The sequence below is a fragment of the Canis lupus genome, chromosome 10, assembly GCF_003254725.2.
Source record: "Canis lupus dingo isolate Sandy chromosome 10, ASM325472v2, whole genome shotgun sequence".
Classification (NCBI taxonomy): domain Eukaryota; kingdom Metazoa; phylum Chordata; class Mammalia; order Carnivora; family Canidae; genus Canis; species Canis lupus.
This window is the reverse complement of record NC_064252.1, coordinates 35,252,972-35,276,793: the sequence shown is the minus strand read 5'-3', so window position 1 is coordinate 35,276,793 and position 23,822 is coordinate 35,252,972. Positions and strand designations below refer to the sequence as shown.

General features: G+C 44.4%; 1 protein-coding gene across 6 annotated transcripts in view; it reads left to right on the top strand.

The window, feature by feature from the left end:
* Positions 1 to 23,822, top strand: part of SH3RF3 (SH3 domain containing ring finger 3) — a 355,665-nt gene that overhangs the window by 277,904 nt on the left and 53,939 nt on the right. For 4 of the 6 annotated variants that reach the window (XM_049115369.1, XM_049115370.1, XM_035696094.2 and 1 more), the window contains 2 exons: positions 755 to 1,002; positions 18,513 to 18,847. In XM_049115369.1, the coding sequence (XP_048971326.1) occupies positions 755 to 1,002; positions 18,513 to 18,847 (583 nt within the window). The remainder of the gene's footprint in view (positions 1 to 754; positions 1,003 to 18,512; positions 18,848 to 23,822) is intronic. The other 2 variants (XR_007413521.1, XM_049115371.1) reach the window with 1 other exon arrangement.

The following is a 23,822-nucleotide window of genomic DNA, read 5'->3' as shown; positions in this document are numbered from 1 at the left end:
CCTGCCAATGGGCCTGGTGGCTTGTTCTCGCCCTCATGTGGCCCCTGGGGTCTCACCCTTGAGATGCAGGGAAAACAGAAGGGGACTTGACCCCCCAGACTCTGCCCCATAGTTCATGCTCCCTACCAGTGCCTGAGTTTGGTGCACGTACCTGGAGGTCAGAGGCTAAAGTCCATCTTGAGAGTTATTGTGTTCCTCTTGTATTTCTTAAACACTGTAAATTGGTTTCATCTGGAAACTTGGGGTGAAAGGGCATCTATTTCGGGCATAAAACTGCAAGTTCTCTGACATCCCTCTGAAGGCCATGGCTGTGCCCTTTCCCAGAGGCCGTGTCCAGAAGGTGGGTCCTTGCCCTGCTTCCCACCATGTACCAGAGCGGTGTCCAAGCCTTGTGGGATGTGGCTGAGTCATCCGCTCCTTCTGGATGTGTGAGGACAGACACAACTGTTTTTTAGAATGAATCTGGTACAAAATATTTGATTAATATTGATTCTTAGGGTTCTTTTGCTGTTTCTTAACTATTTACTTTGAAAGTTAGCCCCCTGAGGGTTTTGTAAAGTGTTCCACTGCCAAGCTTGGGCTCTGGGCACGTTTGCCTACAGGATCATCTTGACATTGTTTTAGTATTTGTGCCCTGGGCTGTCCGGCCTTCATCTCTCAGAGCTAGGAAGTAGGAATGGGCTTTTATTAACAACCTGTATTGTGTGGTTTCATCTGTGACCCCACCTGACTTGACTCTGTTTTATTTCCTCAGAGCTCCTGTAGGAGGGGCTGGGCCACCCCGGAATAATGTCGTTGGAGGGTCTCCACTGGCCAAAGGGATGGCCACAACCATCCACCCAGGTGGTGGAAGTCTGAGCAGCCCAGCCACTGCCACAAGGCCAGCCCTTCCCCTCACCACACCCCAGGCCCAGCACCAAGCGGCCTCTCCACCGACGGGCAGTTGCCTGCGGCACACAGCCCAGCCGGCCACCAGCCAAGCCCGGGGCACCGTCCCCACAGGTATGTGCTGCTCCTAAGGTCTCAGTCTGGAAGAAAAGTTGACAAGGGGTTCTCAGGAGGAATATTATGACCCAGGTTTCAAGCAGTCCAAGACTGGGCAAGTTATATATGCTTATCATGATCATAAGCTTCTGCTAATCTCCAGGAAGTGTAATGACTTATATTACCCTGTCCTGACAGCTGAAATGGGTTAGAAAATTCCCAAATATTGATACACTTCATTGTAGCAAGAGGACTGCATGGTCTAATGAGATTAACACTGGCACCAGTGGCTGGGCCCGCCGCCCTGGCCTTCCAGGTGCCCAGCACACGGGGGCTGCCCGGCGAGGCAGCGCCCCACCAGCCAGAGCCAGAGAGCTCCTTCTCTGAAATGCCTTGAAGCTAGACGCAGTAATGGTCACTGACACCTTCACCTTTTTGGCAGCCTTATCAATAGCCAAGGTGACATAGTTTATGGAAAATCCAGTTGTTCCCAGGACAGTGTGAGATGAAAAGAAATTATGGGGTGGACGTTACAGGCCTAGAGAAGGTCAGCACAACTGGCTTGAACACTTAGCGCTGAGCCCTGAGGAAGTGGGGAAGCTTGGCTCATGGTGCCCCTGGGAGCCCATACCAAGCACCTTCCCAAATTGTAGAGCCAGCGACAGTGTCACCGTGCGGTGCAGGAACCCAGGACAGAGGTGGGGCAGGGGTGTAACTGAATTTCATTTGAATGACAGAGTTCTTGCTCCAACCCCAACCTTATTCTCTCAGAAATCATCTCTCTTCTTCTCAAAGTAAGGCTTAAAGGACAAAAAGTGTCAATTCTCTGGAGCAATAAAATACATGATTTTTTAGAATCTAGCCAGCCAGGAGATGGCCCATTAGAAGTGCTCCAGAAGGCACCTTCTCAAGTGTGAAAAGTCGAGATAATACTTAGCACCTCAGGGGCCATACTTTCTCCCGAGTCACGGCTGATGGGACAAGAGGGCAGGTGGTGGCTGTCCACACGCCCACCCAGCCATTCTCTGGGGAACTTGGCCTTCACCTCCCCGTGCTGGTGCCACTCTGGTGCGGGCTGGCACGCGGCAGCAAGGACTGCTAGATATGACAGGAAGAACCCTGAATGTTTCAGGGGATAGTTCACTTCAGTCAGCCTGCTCCCTAACAAAACAGGACTCCGTCCCTGCTCTCAGCTCCCACACACTGCCAGAGAGGTGGTGCCACCAGGTTGGAGGACTCTGGGTGCTATGGAGGAGGGTCCCAAGTGGGGTGCTGGGTGATGGGGGAGGCTGGGAAAGGCTCCTCAGAGGAGGTTGATCCCAGAATAAGCAGCAAAGTAATTTGGGTAGGGAAACCAAGAAAGGTGCCATTTGAAGCAGGAGGAAGGGAATAGTCAAGTGAACAGAAATAACATGCTGCATGCACATAGGATGCAACCAGGTGCAAGAAATTCAGTGAAGACAGAGTAAACGCAGATCTTCCTGAAGGCATGAGCTTGAGACCTATGTTTGGGGGCTGAGCCACCATTATTATTGCTTGCCTCGGTTTCTCCCTCTGTAAAATGGCACTTAACTCCAGGGGCATAATGTGAGGACTGTCTAGCATGGTGCATCTAGTCTATATTCAGTACATGTAGCTATTTCTCTTCTTCTGTTAGAGAATAAGAATATTACTGTAATACTAAGGGCAAGAGAGTCCAAAAAGTAAATATAAATTATTAATGAAGGATCTAGGGGGTTGAATTCTCTCATGAAAGCTATGGGGACCCACTGAAGGGGTTTTACACAAGAGGAATGGCACTTTACCAAATATCTGCAGGCATGGTAGGGAGGAAGAATTGATGAGGGGCAGCCTGAAATTGGGAGCCACTAGAAGGGTGTTGCTGTCCCCAGGTGAGAGGTCTCAAGGGGCCCAGACCCAGTGAGTGCGGCTGTAGAATTGAGACAAATGACAAAATCTTTAGGAGGCAGATGGTTGTAACTTAGAAATAAGCTAATGCTCAGGGAGGGCAAGGAACCAAGTCCAGTTGCCCAGTTTCCGGACAAGTGACTGGGATTTTAGTATATGTGCTGCTGAAGCAAGCTCTGAACCAGTGATTAGGAGAATGACAACGGCATCATCAGCCTAAAGAAACCAGAGGGGCTGGTTTATGGTGAAGACAATGACATGTGGCTTTGCAACGTGTAATGGGCACATGCCACAGTGGTTTGGATCACTGTCCTTACATGGGGCTTGCATCCTGTATATGAATCCCACCTCGTCATGGTAGAAGGCTGAGCCTGCTGGTTCAGCTCACCTTGTAGATAAGTGCAGACACATGACCTAGATGCTAGGAACAGACATGCCTGTGTGTGATGTGACTTACATTCAAAAGCTGCAAACAGGGCAGCCCGGGTGGCTCAGCAGTTTAGTGCCGCCTTCAGCCCAGGGTCTGATCCTGGAGACCTGGGACCAAGTCCCACATTGAGCTCCCTGCATGGAGCCTGTTTCTCCCTCTGCCAATCTCTCTCTCTCTCTCTCTCTCTCTCTCTCTCTCTGTATGTTTTCTCCCATGACTAAATAAATAAATAAAATCTTAAAAAAAAAAAAAAAAGATCCACAAACATGAGGGCTATGTGGATCCCTTTGGGAGAGAAGGTAGTGGTGAAAATGCATCCTCCTTCAGGGGAAGCAGGATGGACATGTGGTGTCAGTGCCAGTCATCATTGGGCACAGGGTGCATATCTGGTGTCCACTGTCCAGCCTCCTTCTGGATAGTGTCCATTTCCCTCAGCAGTGGGATCTGTAGCAGGGAGGTCTCATGAGTGGGCTTGGCACTGTCTTGGCTTCAGAGTCTCCAAGACTGACTATACCATCCCAGAGACTCTGTAAGTGCCTAATAGTCTTTCAGAAATGTGTGTTTTAGTTAAATTAGCCAGGAATGAGTTCTGCTTTTGTAGCTCTGGCCCACGGGGAAGAACTAGTTGTCTTTATACTATAAGAATTCTGCAACAATATTTATCTGGTACCAGCCATCTCACCCCCAACAATTACCTTCCAATCAGCCATGCTTGTAACGTGGCTTAAGTTCATCTGATGACATTTATTAGTAGCCTCTGGCTAGACATACAGCCACTGTAGTGGCCAAGTGATTGAGTGAGCCCTCAGCAGAGCTTCCCGACTGGTGTGCTGTGACTGGGTCTGAAGTACCCAAGATCCTGACCTCATTGACCCTTGCAGCACCCAGGCAGGACCTGGGGCAACTAAAGTCCCATGCCAGGTCCCTCCTGGCTATAAACATCTAATCTGTTCACACCAGTGTGCTACATACACGTTTCTATGTGCACCACGATATGGAGAGTTTGGGTAGCCCAGGTCCTCACTGAGAGTGAATATCCCAGCACAGTAGCCCTTGGGTTATCTGCACAAAATGCCAGTATGATCACCTTTCTAAGCCATGCCTAGCTAGCAACTTTCCCAGTTCAAAGAAGAAAATGAGACCTGCCAGTCATTTCTCCCTCCATGGAATAACAAGCAGAATTGAAAGAAATTGGCATGGCTAGAGGCAGTACAACATTGCATCTCAGTCATTGATCACCATAGTAACCACCATGGTGTGACAAGCATTCTCTTCCATCAGTCTAATTTTACATATGGAAAGAGTGAGGCACAGGATGTTTAAAACAGCTTCCCCAGTGCATTCCAACTGCATGCTTATCCCCACACACTTGCTGTCACAGTCAAGTTAAAGAATGGCTCCTACCACATCATATCAGTAAATTAAATGCCACTGAGTTCCCATAGCATTTTCCACTTCATTCTGCATTTAGAGAGAAAAAACACGCTGTTGACAGTACAAGTAATGGATTGTTCACTGCAGTAATTGCCCATTTCAGCAGACCCCAACCCAGGCAGTTGAAAGGCATTTCATCAATGTTCTCATCTTGAGCCAAAGTCAGGCAGTTTGACAAAGGCTTAATTGCATTGGCCATAGCATCCAATATGATTTGTTCTGCTTGATTAATGTAACTCCTTTTTCCAAGGGCAGAGCTCTCCCTATAAAACACCAGTGTCCACACATCCTCATATCAGTGTTTAGCAGGGGCAAGAGCCTTGTACAGTTATTTATTCATCTGCAGAAAAACCCAAATCAAAATAAAAACCAAACCAAAAAAAAAAAAAAAACTGAAAGAGAGGTAGATACTCTGATAGGCTCTAGAAATGTAGAGAAGAACCACATAAACCCCAATTCTATACCCCCTTAAAGAGGACAAGAAAATAAATTCTTGCAATAGAGCTTGAAAAGCACTGTAGTGGAGGTATCCAGAGGGTATTATGGAAGCATGGAGGAGACATATGTAACTCAGACTGGGGAGGAAAATGAGAGAGCAGAAAGTTTTCAAGAGGTGGTGATCCTGTCTTGATTTTTAAAATGCAAATAGGAACTGAGCAGACAAAGCACAAAGAGAGTTCTAGCAGAGGGACCGGCAAGGACAAAGACATGGCAATGAGAAATACCAGAGTTTCTATTTTAGGTAACTTTATTTATTTTGATGTGACTGAAACAAAAGACATGGCAAGAGAAGACCAGGATGTTGGTGACAATTTCTCTGCAGAGGCCAAATTTAATTTTAGGTCTTAAAGCTGGGTAGAATTTAGATGCAGCCGAGCATGAGGTGAGGGTGGAAGCATGGAGAAACCTCTAAGGCTAGTGCACTTGAAAACTGAGATGAAGTCAGGGTGAAAAGACAAAGAAAGGAGAGAATGAGTACCTCTGGCAAAGCTGAGAGGTAAGCAGGGGAAGATCATGGAGGTTCTTTTAGACCATGTCATGCAATTTTGGTTTTTATCCTAAGGGCATTGGGGCACATTAGAGGGTTTTAACTAATAGATATAATTTGATTTTTGTATCTAAAGGATAAATCTAGGCTTCTGCTTATGACCAATCTAAAGTAATGAGGAGATTTATCATCCCACCAGAAACAATTTATAAGAACAAGAGTTTGCAAGGAAACTGTGCAAAGCCAGGGGAACTAGGAGAAAAAGGATCAGTGCTGTCAGTGCCCAGCATTCACAAAGTGCTGGAAATAGTTCCTGTTCCACCAGCCAGATGGAGAAACAGTTCATATGACATTGAGTAGTCTATACAAGGGCCTTGACCCAGCCCCTAGGCTAACTACTGCTCTAGTCCCACCACCTAGTCTTAAAAGCAAACTCAGAAAGATCAAACTGTTTCCAGTTCATTTAACTGTGTTGCAGAATGAGCTCAAGAGTACTTCTAGGACTGCAAAAAATATCCAGCTCTCAATAACATAAAAATAACAATGTCTGATAGCAATAAAAAAATTCCTATGCACAGGAAGGAAAATATGACTCACAATGATTAAATAAATCAGCCAATCAGAACTGACCCATATGTTAGAATTAGCAGATAAAGATAAAAACAGATATTATAATTGCATCTATTATTGTGTGCTTATATATTATAATGGCTCAGAAAATTAAGTAGAAACATGAAAGATATTTTAAAGACCTAAATCAAATTTTTAGAAATAAAAACTACAGTGTGTGAGATCAAGAATACAGTGGGTAGAATTAATGGCAGGTTAGACATTGCCAAAGGAAATATTAGTGAACTTGAAGTTAATAGCAATAGGAATTATGAAAAATGAAACACAAACATAAAAGAGAACTTTTAAAAATGAGCATCAGTGAGCAGTGACAACTTCAAGTGGCCCAATATATGTGTAATTGTGGAGTCTCCAAAGTAGACAAATGAAAAGTGAGACAAAAATTATTTGAGAAATAATAGACCAAATTGTCCTGAATTTGATGAAAACTAAAATTCACAGATCAAAGACAGCTGGTGAGCCCCAAGCACAAGAAACATGGGGAGAACTACATCAAGGCAAATTATAATCAAATTGTTCAAAATCTGTGATAAAATCTTAAAAAGCAACAAGGGAAAAAATGATACATAAATTTGGAAAAAACAAAGATGACTATATATTTCTTGTTGGGAACACTAAAGTGAGAAAATAGTGAAGCAACTGAAAGAAGTACTGAAAAAGATAAATCTGTCAAGTTAGCATTCTACATCCAGCAAAAGTTTCTTCCAAAATGAAAGCAAAATAATTATTCACACCTAGTAAAGCTAAAATATTTCATTACCAATAGACCCACAATATGAAAAATGTTAAACAAAATTCTTAAGGAAGGTAGAAAATGATATCAGATGGAAATGTGGATCTATAAAAGGGAGTGAAGGACTTAAGAAATATTAACTGTATATATCAATCTATAAGTTTTTTTCTGATTATTTAAATATCTTTAAACTATAACAAACTGTTTAAACAAGAATAAAAACAATGCAGTTTGAAATTTAAAACACACATACCCCAATAATCACAGCAGCAAGATCCACAATAGCCAAATTATGGAAAAAGCCCAGATGTCCAACAATGGATGAATAGATGAATGGTTAAAGGATATCCATATCTATATCTCTATATCACAAAATATTACTCAGCCATCAAAAAGAATGAAATGTTGCCATTTGCAATGACATGGATGGCACCAGAGGGTATTATACTGAGCAAAATAAGTAAGTCAGAGAAAGACAAATACCATATGATTTTACTCATGTGGAATTTAAAAAGCAAAACAGATGAATATAGGGAAATAAAATAAGATGAAATTTGAGAGGGAGGCAAAAGGCAGAAGAAATGCTGAACTCTAGTAAACAAACGAGGGTTATTGGAGGGGATGTGGGTGGGGGGAAGGGGTGACTGGGTGGTGGGCATTAAGGAGGGCACTGGGTGTAATGAGCACTGGGTGTTATATGCAACTGATCAATCACTAAATTCTACCCCGGTAACTAATAATGCAGTTATGTGTTAAACTGAATTTAAATAAATAATTTAAAAACACATGTAAAAGTAAAATGTATAATGGTAAATGTATAGAGGTTGGGAGTGAAGGAACATACTATTATACTATACTATTAGATGTTATTCTACTATTATTAGTATGTTCTTATACTATGTGTGAAGAGTTATGGAGTCGCTTGTAGGTGGACTGTGGTAAATTAAAGACATAAGCAAGCACTAAATATCAAAACAGAGTTACAGCAAATAAATTAACAGAAGAGGTAAAATGGAATCACAAAAACTTCCAATTAATCCAAAAGAAAGGATAAAAAGAGAGGAAAGGAAACAAATAATTCATGAATAAAATAGCAAACATATAGTAAAATGTAGGTTTAAACCTTTTCATAAAAATAAATATAAATGCTCTAAACTTTAAAAAGAATGCAGATTGTCAAGTATTACCTTAAAAAAAAAAGACAAAACCAAGCTATATGCTGTGAACAGGAACCATTTTAATACTTTAAATATAAAAACATGAATAAGTAAAAGAGTAAGAAAATGAAGATATGCAGTTGATTCTCATTATTCACAGTAGCTATGCTGTATAAATTTTCCACACATTAGTGAATACTAAACTATTTCTGCTAAGTGAAATACGTGCATGTGTATATGTATCTCACAGAGATTCTAATCTTAAATACTAAAAATAAGTCATTCTGGGAGATTCTATTTATTTTACAAAAGAGAAAATAAGGTTCAGAAGTGACTGCAAGACACCACCCCACTAACAGGTGACAAGCAAGATTCAAGCCTATCCATTGAGTCCCAGAGCTGGAGCGTCTTGCACTGCACTTCCCTGCCCCTCCCATCTCTGTCTCTGGGCATCTCTGTATGAGCTAAAACCAGAAGGCAGAGCATCATCTTGTTGCACCTCATCTGGGAAAATGTTTCAGTGACTTCAATTTTTTGCTAGTATATGCATATCTGTAAATGACTACAAAAGCACCATAGGTATTTTTTAAGATTTTATTTATGTATTCATGAGAGACACAGAGAGAGAGGCAGCGACATAGGCAGAGGGAGAAGAAGCAGGCTCCATGCAAGGAGCCCAATGCGAGACTCGATCCCAGGAATCCAGGATCATGCCCTGAGCCAAAGACAAATGCTCAACCACTGAGCCACCCAGGTGTCCCACACCATAGGTATTGATTTGGAGGTTACAAATCAATTTTAGCTAATAGATGAATTTGCACATACAGAATCTATGGATAATGAGGATCAAATGTATGATGCTAATACTACTAAAAAGAAATCTGAAATGTTATATTAATATCAGAGTAGAATTTAGAACAAAGAATATTTTTACTAAAAGAAAAGGCAATTTCATAATGATGAAGGGGTCAGTACGTGAAGAAGACTAAATATTTATACCCAAATAACAGAACTTCAAGATATATAAGCAATTACTGGTAGAGCTGCAAGGAGAAATAAATAGACTAATTCACAATTACAGTCAAAGATTTAAATACTTCTCTTGATAATTGGCAGAAGAAGTAGACAGAATATTGGTAAGAATATAAAGCATTTTAGCAACCTGTAACTATTTTGACTTAATTGACATTTATGAAGCGCTACACCAAGAGCAAAATACACATTCTTTTCGAGTGAACAACATTTTCCAAGATAGACTACATTTTGGGCCATAGTATTTCAATCTCAATAAATTTAAAGGGATTCAAGTATCATAAATCACATTCCCTAACTACAATACCGATGAATTAGAAATTAGTAACACAAAGATACCCCCAAATATCCCCAAATAAATGGCACATACACTTAAAAGTAACCCATGGATGAAAGAAGAAATCAAAAGTGATATTAGGAAGCATTTTGAACTTAATGAAAATGAAGATACAGTATATCAAAATGTGCGGGATGCCTCTTAAGCAGTACTTAAGTGGAAACTTATAGCATTCAAAACCTATGTTAGGAACAAAACAGATATCAAATCAATCACCTCAGTTTTACTTTAAGAAATTAGAACTAAAAGAGCAAAGGAATCATAAAAGAAGCAGAAAAAAATTCAGTGCAGAAATAAATGAAATAGAAGACAGAAAAACAATAGAGAAAATCAATGAAACAAAAATCTAGTTCATTGAAAAGATCAGTAATAAATCAATAAACATCTAGCCAGAGGGATAAAGAATAAGAGAGAATACACAAATCATCAATACTAAGAATAATAGATGTTACAGAATAATTAGGGATTATTATTTTACTTCAGATTTTACAGAATAATAAAGGATTATTTAAAAGATTATGCTAGTAGGGGCACCTGAGTGGCTCAGTCGGTTAAGCCTTCGGTTCAGGTCATGATCTCAGGGTCTTAGGATAGAGCCCCACCCTGGGCTCCCTGCTCAGCAGGGAGTCTGCTGCTCTCTCTCCCTCTGCCCCTCCTCCACCCCTGCTCACGCTCTCTGTCTCAAATAAATAAATAAAATCCTTAAAAAAATTTTTATGCCAATAAACTCAACAAATTACACAAAACAGATAAATTTCTTAAAAACAGAAATTGATAAACTTTAGAAACAATAATCTGAATAGGCCTATGTCTATTAGTTAAAGAAATTGAATTAGTTAAAAATTTTCCACAAAGAGATCTCCAAGCCTAAGTGACTTCATCGTTAGATTATACCTAATGGTTAAGGAAAAAAAAATACAATTCTATAGAAACTCTTCCAGAAAATTGAAAAGAAGGGAGAATATTTCCTAACTTTCTGTAAGGCCAACTTTACCCTCATACCCAAACCAGACAAAGACATTGAAAGAAAATTTTAAAAAGACCAATATAACTCATAAACATAGATGTAAAAACTCTATAAAAAATTTAGCAATCGATTATAGCAATAAATAAAAAGGATAATATATGATGACTAAGTAGAGTTTCTCCTAGAAATTCAAGATTTGATTTACATTTACCAATCAACATAACTTACTGTATGTAGAAATCAAAGATACGTCATTTGCAAATATCCTCTCCCATTCTGTAGGTTGTCTTTGAGTTTTGTTGACTGTATCCTTTGCTGTGCAAAAGCTTCTTATCTTTATGAAGTCCCAATAGTTCATTTTTCCTTTTGTTTCTCTTGCCTTCATGGATGTATCTTGCAAGAAGTTACTGTGGCCAAGTTCATAAAGGGTGTTGCCTGTGTTCTCCTCTAGGGTTGTGATGGAATCTTGTCTCACATTTAGATCTTTCATCCATTTTGAGTTTATCTTTGTGTATGGTGAAAGAGAATGGTCCAGTTTCAATCTTTTGCACGTGGCTGTCCAATTTTCCCAGCACCATTTATGGAAGAGACTGACTTTTTTCCAGTGGATAGTCTTTCCTCCTTTGTTGAATATTAGTTGACCATAAAGTTGAGGGTCCACTTCTGGATTCTCTATTCTGTTCCATTGATCTATGTGTCTTGTTTTTGTGCCAGTACCACACTGTCTTGATGACCACATCTTTGTAGTACAACCTGAAATCTGGCATTGTGATGCCCCCAGATATGGTTTTCTTTTTTAAAATTCCCCTGGCTGGGATCCCTGGGTGGCGCAGTGGTTTAGCGCCTGCCTTTGGCCCAGGGCGCGATCCTGGAGACCCGGGATCGAATCCCACGTCAGGCTCCCAGTGCATGGAGCCTGCTTCTCCCTCTGCCTGTGTCTCTGCCTCTCTCTCTCTCTCTGTGTGACTATCATAAATAAATAAAAATTTCTAAAAAAATTTTTTTAAAAAAAAATAAAATTCCCCTGGCTATTCGGGGTCTTTTCTGATTCCACACAAATCTTAAGATGATTTGTTCCAACTCTCTGAAGAAAGTCCATGGCATTTTGATGGGGAGTGCATTGAATGTGTAAATTGCTCTGGGTAACATTGACATTTTCACAATATTAATTCTTCCAATCCATGAGCAGGGAATATTTTTCCATCTCTTTGTGTCTTCCTCAATTTCTTTCAGAGGTGTTCTGTAGTTTTTAGGGTATAGATCCTTTACCACTTTGGTTAGGTTTATTCCTGGGTATCTTAAAAGAAACAGTCAACAAAACTAAAAGACAACCTACAGAAAGGGAGAGGATATTTGCAAATGACCTATCGGATAAAGGGCTAGTTCCCGAGATCTATAAAGAACTTATTAAACTCAACAGCAAAGAAACAAACAATCCAATCATGAAATGGGCAAAAGACATGAACAGAAATCTCACAGAGGAAGACACAGACATGGCCAACACGCACATGAGAAAATGCTCCGCATCACTTGCCATCAGGGAAATACAAATCAAAATCACAATGAGATCCCACCTCACACCAGTGAGAATGGGGAAAATTAACAAGGCAGGAAACCACAAATGTTGGAGAGGATGCGGAGAAAGGGGAACCCTCTTGCACTGTTGGTGGGAATGTGAACTGGTGCAGCCACTGGAAAACTGTGTGGAGGTTCCTCAAAGAGTTAAAAATAGACCTGCCTTACGACCCAGCAATTGCACTGCTGGGGATTTACCCCAAAGATACAGATGCAATGAAACGCCGGGACACCTGCACCCCGATGTTTCTAGCAGCAATGTCCACAATAGCCAAACTGTGGAAGGAGCCTCGGTGTCCACCGAAAGATGAATGGATAAAGAAGATGTGGTCTATGTATACAATGGAATATTCCTCAGCCATTAGAATCGGCAAATACCCACCATTTGCTTCGACATGGATGGAACTGGAGGGTATTATGCTGAGTGAAATAAGTCAATCGGAGAAGGACAAACATTATATGGTCTCATTCATTTGGGGAATATAAAAAATAGTGAAAGGGAATAAAGGGAAAAGGAGAGAAAATGAGTGGGAAATATCAGGGAGGGAGACAGAACATGAGAGACTCCTAACTCTGGGAAACGAACTAGGAGGGGTGGAAGGGGAGGTGGCCGGGGGGTGGGGGTGACTGGGTGACGGGCACTGAGGGGGGCACTTGATGGGATGTGCACTGGGTGTTATGCTATATGTTGGCAAATTGAACACCAGTAAAAAATAATTAAATAAAAGAAATCAAAGAATAAAAATAATATGACCAGTTCAACAGATATGGAAAAAAATTTTTTTTACAAAATCCAACACACATTCCTGATTAAAAACTGTCAGAAAATGAGAAAATAGAAGTGAGCTGCTCGACCTGATAAAGGGCATCCATGAAAACCACAGCTAACCTCAGACTTAATGGTGAGAGATAGAAAGCTTTTCCCCTGAGGTCAGGATTAAACAAGAATATCCACTCTTGCCGATTCTATTTAATATTGTACTATAAATTCTATCCAGAGCAGTTAGTCAAGAAAAAGATATAAAAAGCATGCAGATTGGAAAGGAGGGAGGAAAATTATATCTATTTGCAGATAACATGGTCTCGAATATAGAAAACCCTGGGCAATCCACACTCACACAGAACTTTCTGTATAGCTAATAAACGAATTCAGCAAGGTTGCAGAATACAAGATTAATATACAAAAATCAGTATATTTTTACATACTAGTGGTGAATAATTGGAAATGATATTTTAAAAGATAATAACAATTTTAAGAACATGAAAAATAGTTAGGGACACATCTGATAAAAGAAGAATAGTTGTCTGCTGAAAACTACCAAATATTGCTAAGAGAAATTGAATATGACTGAAAAAGCTGAGAAAAAAACACTTTATCTATGAGTGAGAAGATTTACTATTGTTAAGGGATTTATTATCCAAAATTTTGACCTATAGATTCAATGGAATACCAATCACAAATGCACTCAACATCTTTTTTAAGATTTTATGTATTTGAGAGAGGGGGAGAACACAGAGGGAGAGGGAGAGAGAGAGAAGCAGACTCCCTGCAGAGCAAGGAGCCTGGTGTGGGGCTCTATATCCCAGGACCCTGAGATCATGACCTGAGCTGAAGGCAGATGCTTAACCACCTGAGCCATTCAGACGCCCCTCCCCAGTCTACTTTTTTGTAGAAATTAGTAACCTGTTTCTCAAATTCATATAGGCATTCAAAGGACCTAGAATAGCCAAACGACCTTGAAAGGAACAACAAAGTTGGAAGGCTAACACTGATTTCAGGACATAAGGCTACAGTAATAAAGTCAGTGTGGTATTGGTGTAAAGTTAAGCAACTAGATCAGTGGATACTTTTTTCTGAAAACAGAAAAGTGTCCATTAAATTCACTAACAGGTGGAGTCATAATTGATCTTGTTCAGGTAATATTTGATGGAAAGAAAGTGACAAACTATATTTCAGTAGACTGAGAAGTGAATGAAGAACTCCTCGATAGTATGGGACAGTGAGTTCATGTGGGAATCCCCCATTCCCTCTTTTAAACACAAAGAGATTTGTTTGTTTTTAAATTTTTAAAAAGTCAATTCTTTGGATCAAAACAAAATGGGACACACAATAGCTAATGGGGTTGAAGCATTGGCTTACTGGAATGAAAAGCAGGCAGTGTTGGCTGACTTTCAACTCCTGCAGGAGAAAACGGACAAGAAGTCCCTGGTGAGTATCAGGGGACCAGAGCCAAGGGCAATGGTTTGAACAGCTACAGTCCCCCCATGCTTGGGGAATTGTGAGTACTGAGCTGCTCCCTGGGGTATGGGAGAGGATAGAGAGGGCCACCTGGGCATGGAGCTGAGTTTGGCTCTATAACCATCCTGTTATACCTGGTTCTGAGAGAAGGTCCCAGGGGACCATGCAGAAGCAGTGACCAAAGATACAAGAGCAATAGGATAGTCATACTGAAGAGGAGCTTGCATACTGAAATCTCAAAGCACAAGGGGAACACTAATGCATAAAAGATAGCCAATAAACTGAAGAAATGGGAGAGAAGTAAGAGAGAAATCTGGGGCAGCCCCGGTTGCCCAGCGGTTTAGCACCACCTTCAGCCCAGGGTGTGATCCTGGAGTCCCAGGATGGAGTCCCACGTCGGGCTCCCTACATGGAGCCTGCTTCTCCCTCTGCCTGTGTCTCTGCCTCTCTCTCTCTCTGTGGCTCTCATGAATACATAAAATATTTTTTAAAAAAGAGAAATCTGAAAAAGGCTTTGATATCAGTATATTTAAGATCCTCTAAGGGTGCCTGGCAGGCTCAGTCATTAGAGCATCCCACTCTTAATCCTGGAGCCATGGGTTCAAGCCCCATATTGGGTGTGAGTCTAGCTAAAAGTACAAATAAATAAAAATAAATAAGTAAATAATTCTCTAAAAGGGAAAAGAAAGAATAACACCTACATTCCCCCCCCTAAGAAAAAGAAAAAACAGTGTGTTATGAAAGGGAAAAATTGGATGGATAGTTATGAATCAGAAACTGGTGAATATGAAAACCAACTTGAAATTTTGGAAAGGGAAAAATATATCTATTTAAATACAAAATCTCTATAGGTAACATAGACTATAGCACAGACATAGTTGTAGATGGAAATTAGTAACACTAGAAAGCTGCACAAGGGAATGTATCTGGAACACAGAGCAGAGATGACAACTGTCATGAGGGCAAATACAGATCATGCAAATAATTGAATGAAAAGTAAGAAAGAACAAATATAGGCACTATTTCAAGAATACTAGGTAAAAGGAAAATGGGAAAAAGAGGTACTGGCCAGAAAAAAAAGACTGTTTAAAAATGGGAGCCATAAACTTGCTTAGTAAATTGCAAGAGGAAAGTTAATAGAGAAATTTAATACAGGTGAGAAGGTGATGAGCTAGGGGAAAGGATCAAGATGAGCATGATGGGGCAGACCTGTGGGGACCCTGTATCCTTGAGACCGGAGGGCAGGGTGGGTCTAGATGAGTTGAGAGAGAGGCTGGCCTGGCCTGAAGTTTGGGGAGTTGCCAATGTTCATTTCATCCATGAAGTGGGAAGTGATAAACTTGAGGATAAGAAAAGGATAATGTTGGTGTAAGGTTGGTCATTCATTGGTGCAACTAGTCTTTATAAAGCACCTGTGGGATGACGGAGCAGTGAACTGACTGAGGTCCAGGGGGGTCAGGCACTACAGAGTTGCTGGGCTGTGCCAAAGGTTTACGGAGGAGAAGCAGAGGGGAACAGTATGGAACCGGAACATTTCCTCAGACTGCTGCCTCTGTCACACAGGGGCTTTGGCATTGCTAAGTAGCAGGGTGACTGGAGGGAAGTGGTCTAGGTCAGTCCAAGGTCGGATGGCACAGGGTGGGTAAACCTGAGGATGAATCCTCCTGGGGCTCCGGGGAACCCCATATTGTTCTACCAGCCAGTGTGATGAGTCATGCCCCTCTTTCTCATGGAAGAGTTTTATCTTCTGCAGTGGTTCAATTCTGTAAAATCTGAAAATTCTCTTTTTTCAAAGACTTGTTCATTCATTCAAGAAATTGATCAAGCATCTGCATGCTGGGCCCCAGGGCGACTGTTTGGGGGTAGATTGCTGAACTGCACAGCAAGTGGAGCTCCCTCGTGGGCTCACCTCGAGGTGGGGGGAGGCAGGCTAGGAGCAGCCACACGCTATGAAGGGGGACTCACAGTGTGGAGAGCAGATGGTGCCGTGGGAGGGAAGGGGAGATGACGCGGGCCAGGAGTGGCTGGGCTTGCAGAGCGGCAGCCTGCACTGTTGGGTGGGTGGGCGAGGACAGGCTCTCCGGGAGCTCAGAGTCTGCAGTGACCGTGACCGAAGTGGGCAAAGGGACGCATGGCCCTCTGGGGAAGTGTATTCTGTGCAACAGTCTCTGAGGTGAGAGCGAGCCTGTGTTGGCAGAACAGTGAGGAGGCTGGAGTGGCTGAGGGAGGAACAAGGGAGAGAAGGGGGAAGGATGTCAAAGGGATTGCCTGGCAGGCAGGCTGAGAACTCTCTGGAACACTGTCTCCTCTTCTGTACTGGGTTTGGCAGGGCCATGTGGCAGGCATGTGGAAGCCAGCCAGAGGTGGAGGGGAGCAGCGTGGGACTCCGTGGGAGAATGTGGAGCAGCCCCTGCAGGCTCTTGGGCCCAAGTGATTGTTACTCTTGCCTGGTCCAGCTGCCGCACCCCATGCCAGGGCCAGGGGGCTGGGGTGAAGGAGAGTTCAGATAGCTGGGGAGAGGCAGACGAATGGCCCTGGGAGCACTGTCCAAGTCACGGGTTCCCTTGGGCTGATGGAGTGACCCCAGTGGCTTCATTGATCTGCATCATTGCCTAAAACCTGGTCTTTTGAAATGTGAGGCCACATTGAGTGAGGATTCAAACCCGCCCCAAACTCTGAATACTTTTAAAACCATAAATCAGCCCTTATACATTGCACCTCCTAGAAACAGAGGACACGGCCAGAGTCCCTGAGTCCCAGGGAGGCCAGGATCACGTAATTAGATCTCCCCAGCTCTTCCCACGCAGCGCTGTCAGAATCTGAGGCCGGGCCATGTGGGGAGGGGCTCTCGTTTGCCCAGCCAAGTTACTTCACACGCCAGGGAAACGCTGTTAGGATTTATGAGTAGACTATGTATTCAAGGCATATTTGGGGGCTGAGAATATTGTTTTGTTTTCTCACATGTGGTTTCTTCATGTTGCTGAAGCTACAAATGCCATGAGTTCTGGTGGTAGGAAATAAGGGCAGTGTAAAGTGTAATTCTTCTCTGGATGACGGTGCAAAAACGATCTAATCTGAGTTGTGCAATGTGGCATGGGCCACGTGGCATGCAGTGGTGTGGGCTGCCATGACCCATGTCTCCCTTTAGGTCCCCAGCCCAGGTCACCAGTCACATTGCTCTGATGTGGCTCACTCTGAGCCCCTGTAAGTTTCTTCTGTTACGAGTTAGGAGACAGTTCTTCAAAATTACTGACACAAGCTGCAGCAGGATTAATTTTAATGTGGTGCTGGGTTTGGAAGGAACTTTATGTTTTCAAATGGTAGATTTTTACAAACGGTAGGCCTTTAGACCCTACTACCCTTAGGAGGCATTTTTGCTGGCAAGTAGGGGGTGGATACATCATTGTGACATTTCTGTTCCATAAATCCAGACACTGACTTTGGTGTGCGAGCAAGGCAACAGCCACAGGCAGATAGCAGTGAGCATGGTGATGGCCCAAAGCTGCAGCACCTTCCTCCTGTGACTGTCACCCACAAGAGCTGCCGCAGGCACGCAGGCCTAGCTCAGCCAGCTCAAATGCTGAGTGTGGACCAAGGGCCAGTTACAGTTCTGGGGTCTAAAGCAACCAGAATCCAGCTGTTGGCAGTGGTCACCTTGCATGCAGTGGTGTCTAATAGTTCTAGGGGGTGTCCTGGGGCTTCTTCAGGATTCTGTCATGGGCTTTAATTTATGAACATTTTCATTAGGGCGATGTAAAAGAACTTGTGAGTGTGTCTGCTCATCAAAGCAGAGAAAACCAGTTAGAAGGCTTCATGGGAACTGGGGACATGTCCACACTGGCAACAACCTTGGAGAAGAGGTTTCTGCTCCTCCCCAGGGCAGGCTGTTTGTGCTGCAGCAGGGCTTCGGGGAGACGGGATGTGTTCCCCCAGGCACCAGGCCCCATCTCTGTCCCCAAGGAGCAGGGTGGGTGCAGAGGGACCAAGGACAGAGGCTGAGAGCCCAGGAGGATGTATCCAGGGTGGAGTCCGCGATGATGGCACAGCCATGACAAACTAACCTTGCAACCCCACTCTCTCTCCAACCCTGTGCTCCAGCTGCCCACTCCTCAGCCCAGGCCCAAGACCGGCCAACAGCCACCGTGTCGCCCCTGCGCACCCAGAACTCCCCCTCACGCCTGCCCGCTGCCAGCCTCAGACCCCACTCGATGGTGTCCCCGCAGCACCTGCACCAGCCCCCCATGCAGACGATTCTTGGGGCCCAGTGCCCCCGAGCAGCCATCCCACTTACATCCGCAGCATCAGCCGTCACGCCTCCCAATGTCAGTGCAGCCAACCTCAACGGGGAGGCCGGAGGGGGGCCTGGCAGTGGCCTGTCATCGTCCAGCCCCACCAACACCGGATGCAAACCAGATGAGAAAAAAAATGAAAAGGTAAGTGGCACATCCTGGGTGAGCCCTGGCCATGGCCCAGTTGGTTAATGTAAGTCTTTAGCACCAGACACTAGTGACATTTTGTAAAAATAAGGTACCAGGTTCCTGCCCCCCAATGCATCAGGCCTATGACAGAGACCGAGGCCAAACCAGCAAAGCAGCTGTCCTTGCAGTGGAATTCAGGCAGGACTCTGGTTCTGGTGGGGCCGCCGGAGCTTTTATGCAAATCAGAAAAAGAGTATTGCTTTTTGTTAGAACAAGATACTTATTGCCAGGTACCAGGATATTATAATAATAAATATACAAATCTACTTATGTATACTCTGAACAGGATCCCTTCCCTTCAATGTGTCACCCTTGTGCAGCCTGTGACCTGTTCAGCCACACGGGACAGGCCTGTATCCTGCGGAGAAACAAGAGAGGGATGCTGGTCTGATAGCTGGTGTAGACAGCATTTTCTGCTAGTCTTTTAACTGTGAAGGAAGTTGGGCTTATTTCAGAAAAGAAATTGGAGTCCAATGAGCTTGCCTCTGTTGCTACCCAGCTAGAGACTAGATTAGCCAAGATTAGAGTCCAGATTTCTAAATCAGCGCTGCCCAATAAAACTATAATTCAAGCTACATATCTAATTTAAAATCTTCTAGTAGCCACATTTATAATAATTTAAAATAATTTTAAAGATAAAATTAGGGGCACCTGGGTGGATCAGTCGGTTAGGCATCTGCCTTCAGCTCCAGTCGTGATCCCGGGGTCCTGGGATTGAGCTCCACACAGGCTCCCTGCTCAGTGGGGAGATTGCTTCTCCCTCTGCCCCTTCCTCTCCTCCTGTGGTCTCTCTCTCACTCTGTCTCATATAAATAAAATCTTTTTAAAAAGAGAGACAAAATTAAAAGGTGAAATTCATTTTTTTAAAAGATTTTATTTATTTATTCATGAGAGACACAGAGAGAGAGAGAGAGGCAGAGACACAGGCAGAGGGAGAAGCAGGCTCCATGCAGGGAGACTGACGTGGACTCGAACCCAGGTCTCCAGGATCAAGCCCTGGGCTGAAGGTGGCACCAAACTGCTCAGCCACCCCGGCTGCCCTGAAATTCATTTTAATGCTATAATTTATTGAACCCAATATCTAAAAATATTATCATTTCAACATGGGATCTACATAAAAATGTTGATGAGGTGTTTTACCATTTTTCACGTTCAGTCTTTGCAATCCAGGGGGCGTTCTCGAGTGCCCATGGTCCATGGCACTGCCCTTTGGTGTACTGGACAGTGCAGACCCACGTCTTCACCTGGGAACTACTCTCTTCACTGGCCTTGCTGCATGAACGCCCCACACGCATTCCCTCTTGGCTTTACCACCTTCTGTGGGACTTTTAAAACCTTTCTGTATAAAACCAGTCTTCTGACTAGAGCATGCTAGCCAGAATTGGGTTGAGCCCTGCCACGCAGGATGGTGTACTCACCTGTGCCCTGGGGAGAGTGCCCAGTGTCGACTGCCCCATCCACATACCCACCAGCTCACTTCCTATGCTTGGCAGGAGTCCAGGGACCTCTCAGAGCTGTGCACTCCGATTTCCTCAGGGTCCCCGGATCGGTAGTGCTCAGGCCTCATTACCTCCTGTCTCACCTCCTGGTCCTGAGGAATGTTACCCCCACGCTCAGGAGTGTGGAAGGAGCCTCAGGACAACCGTGGCTGCTGTGCCCTCAGCCAGCAGAGCTCAAGTCCGCTTGAGGCCAGCATGGTGCCCCGGCACAAAGTGAAATGGTTGCTCTGAGTCTTGTGTCCATGTCTATTTGCAAACCCATTATCTTGGTCTGCTCCCTGTACCTTGCAGCCTGGTTGGGACACGTGGCCGGGTCTCACTGGGAGGCAGACGTGGGGGTGCAAGCCCGCCCTCTCACTTGGACACCCTTCTGGGCAGACTACATCATCCTTTAGGCCTTAAAAGGGGGCAAGACTTGGAAAGGAAAGGGCAGTAATAATTTTGGAAACATTTCTAGCTCTTTACCAAAAAATACCCGGACTAGTTTGCAGAACCGATAGGGCGCTTCAGGAGGGCTGGTGACTAGCGTCAGGTTTGTAGGACTCCACAGGGAGAGAGATGTTGCCTACCGTCTTGTCCTCTAAAGCGTGTTGCTAAGGGAAACCAGCGCTGGGCCTTCTCTCCACATTCCCAGCCTGTTGGACACTTAGCAGACATTTTGTTTCCATTTCACGTTCATTCTGTGCTAACGGTTCTCCTACTTCAGCAAGGAAGAGTTGAGTCCAGGGGACACCCAGCAGGTCCCTCTTGATGAAAGGCACCATGGGAGGAAGCTCTGCTCCCAGAAGGAAAGCAGCTAATGTGTCCACTTAGCTCCAGCAGCGCAACGCATGCCCACCCCAGCCTGTACCAGCCATGCTCGGGGCTGGGTGCTCACTGCCCACACGTGGGGGCTGTCCAGGTTGCACTCCCAGATAGTGAGCGAAATGGACTTTGTGGGATTGGGTGAGCATATGTTCATAGGTACAGCAGCAGTCATATCAAACCCCAGCTGACAAATCCTGTGTATCAGCCTTCTAAGTGTTATGTGTGGTTTTCATTTCTCACCTCTCAAACAAAGCAAAAGCAAAAAAAAAAAACAACAACAACAACAAAACAAAACAAAACAAAAAAACCACCTGTTACTGGTTTTCCCTTTTGTATTCCCAGTAAAACATCCACAGTTGCCATTTCTACCACAAGAGCCAAGACAGTAGCTGCTTACGGGAACAGCTCACCTGCATGCACCAGGCTGGGGGCCTCGATGCCCTTATCCTGAACCCCTTGTCCCCTCGCCCATTTCTCCAGGTTGTTTCTGTTAGTGAAGTTTCCTCTGAAAAAGGTGGAGCTCCCAGCCCTGCGGTCAGTCCTTGGAGACCCAAACCACAGTGCCTGTGTGTTTTTACAGTGCCGAGCTCTTCTGAAATTCAATCCAGGCCCTTCCAAGAGAGATCGTCAGGACTCCTGGCACCTGAGGTAGCAGCAGGACTGATTCTCTCCTAGGAGCAGGGGAGATTTATTCCCATGTGTCCCTACACATGGCATAGGAAGAGGCCCCCAAACCTGGCTCGTCTGTGTGGGTTGCTGTGGAGGTCCCCAGGAGGCTGGCACTCTGCTAGTGCTACCCTGGGGGATTGGGCCTCTCAGCCCTGCTGCACCCACACCTTGCACATAGGCCCTGCTTGGCCAACTTTGGGATTGAGGCCTCCGGAGAGACTCAAGTGCTGACAGGGTGGGGACCCTTTCCATAGATGGGTCCAGAGCTCCTCTCTGGGCCCGGGGCTTCTGCCAGTGTGTAGCCTCCAGCCTCTCTCCCAGATGCCTTTCCTGCCCATCTTCCTGGTCATGTGGCTTCCTACAGGGCTTTCCCTGTGGCCCGGCTGCCAGCACACAGTAGCTCCATCCTCCTGGAGAACTGCCCATTTCTGCCAGCAGTGCCCAGTCCAGAGGTGTACCCTTGTGCCTCGGCCCTGAAGCCTATAGTGACAAAGACTGGAGTGCTTCCTGGCACCAGTGCAAGGGCAGGGAGTTAAACAGAGGATGGGCCTACTCCAGGCTGAGTGGATCCCTTCGATTCAGGGAAGAAGGTACAGCCAGTAGGCATCATTGGAGGTCTTCCGATCCAAGGATTTGAGTCTAATTTTTCTGATAAAGGGACTGGATACAACTCTTGGGGTCATCTTTTAGGGCAGATCACAGAGTGGAATGAAAATCTTGGAAGAAATTTAAGTTGATCTGTAGTCTCTAAGTTAACCTTTTTGCACTTAAAAAAAAAATTTGTGCTTGAAACAACCATCAAATACTACCTGTCATGTCCATGCATGACTTTTCTGTGTCTGAGGCCTCATGAACATTCAGGACGAGGTGATGCAGATCTGTACCCCTCGGGTCAACTCCAGGGGAAAGTCATCAGAGAGAGAGCTCTTTGCCCCTTGGACAGAGGCCACAGTCATTGGCCAGCAGCAGTGACACACTGAGTAAGGAAGGAAAAGACCATGGCCCTCCAGAAGCCAGGAAGCTTCCCCAACTGTGCTCCTTCCCTCCTCTGAATTCTGAGCCGCTCACTGTCTTGCTTCTTCCTGCTCAGGTCCCTGTGTCCATTTCGTGACAGCCCCTCTGATGGTGCCTTACTTCTTTTAATGCTGTCCTTGGTATCGGCATAGCCTTTCCTGTGATCATGGCTATAGCAGGATCTTTCAAACCACGGGTTCGGAAGTGACCCTCTCATGAGTCACCAAACCAATTCAGGGGATTTGAACCAATATTTTTTAAAATAGAATAAAATGCACAGAATAAAATAGAATAGACTAGATCAGCATGATCACATATAGGAGGGGTCAGTATATTTGGGAGAAATGGTGGTAGTGGTTGTGCTGAGTCCTCGATACAAGACTCATTTCCATAAAGTCTCAGAGCCCTGATCAGCAGACCCTGAAGAGTGCCTTGCTTCTATCTGGTGATATTTGTGGACTAAAGGGAGTTGGGAAAACTGTTGTCAATGAGTTCTCATTCCCATGACTTATGAGAAATTCTTTACTTTATAGGCCAAAAGAAAGTTAACTTTTTGTATATGGATGAAATAGTTTCAGTTCCACAGAGTAATAGAATATTGGATCTGGAAGGAACCTGTGAAGATCTTTTCATTAAACTCCTCTTTTTTGATGATGCTCCTGAGACTCAGAGATGTTGAGAGGTTTGCCAGGGGTCACACAGCATCAGCAGTGAGGCCAGCCCAAGGACTCTGGCTTCCCAACCCCTTTGTTGGCACTGCTTGGCTCTGACGTGCTGACTTGTGGTGGCCTCTTCAGTCTACATGAGGCTGAGGCCTCAGGTGGTTTTGGCTTGTCCAGATGTCTTGCAGTGAGAGGTCAGGGATAACTGTGGCAGGAGGCCTTGGGTGTGCCTAGGAGAGGGGACTGTGACCGAGGCGGGGGGTCTGCCTTCTGGTTCCA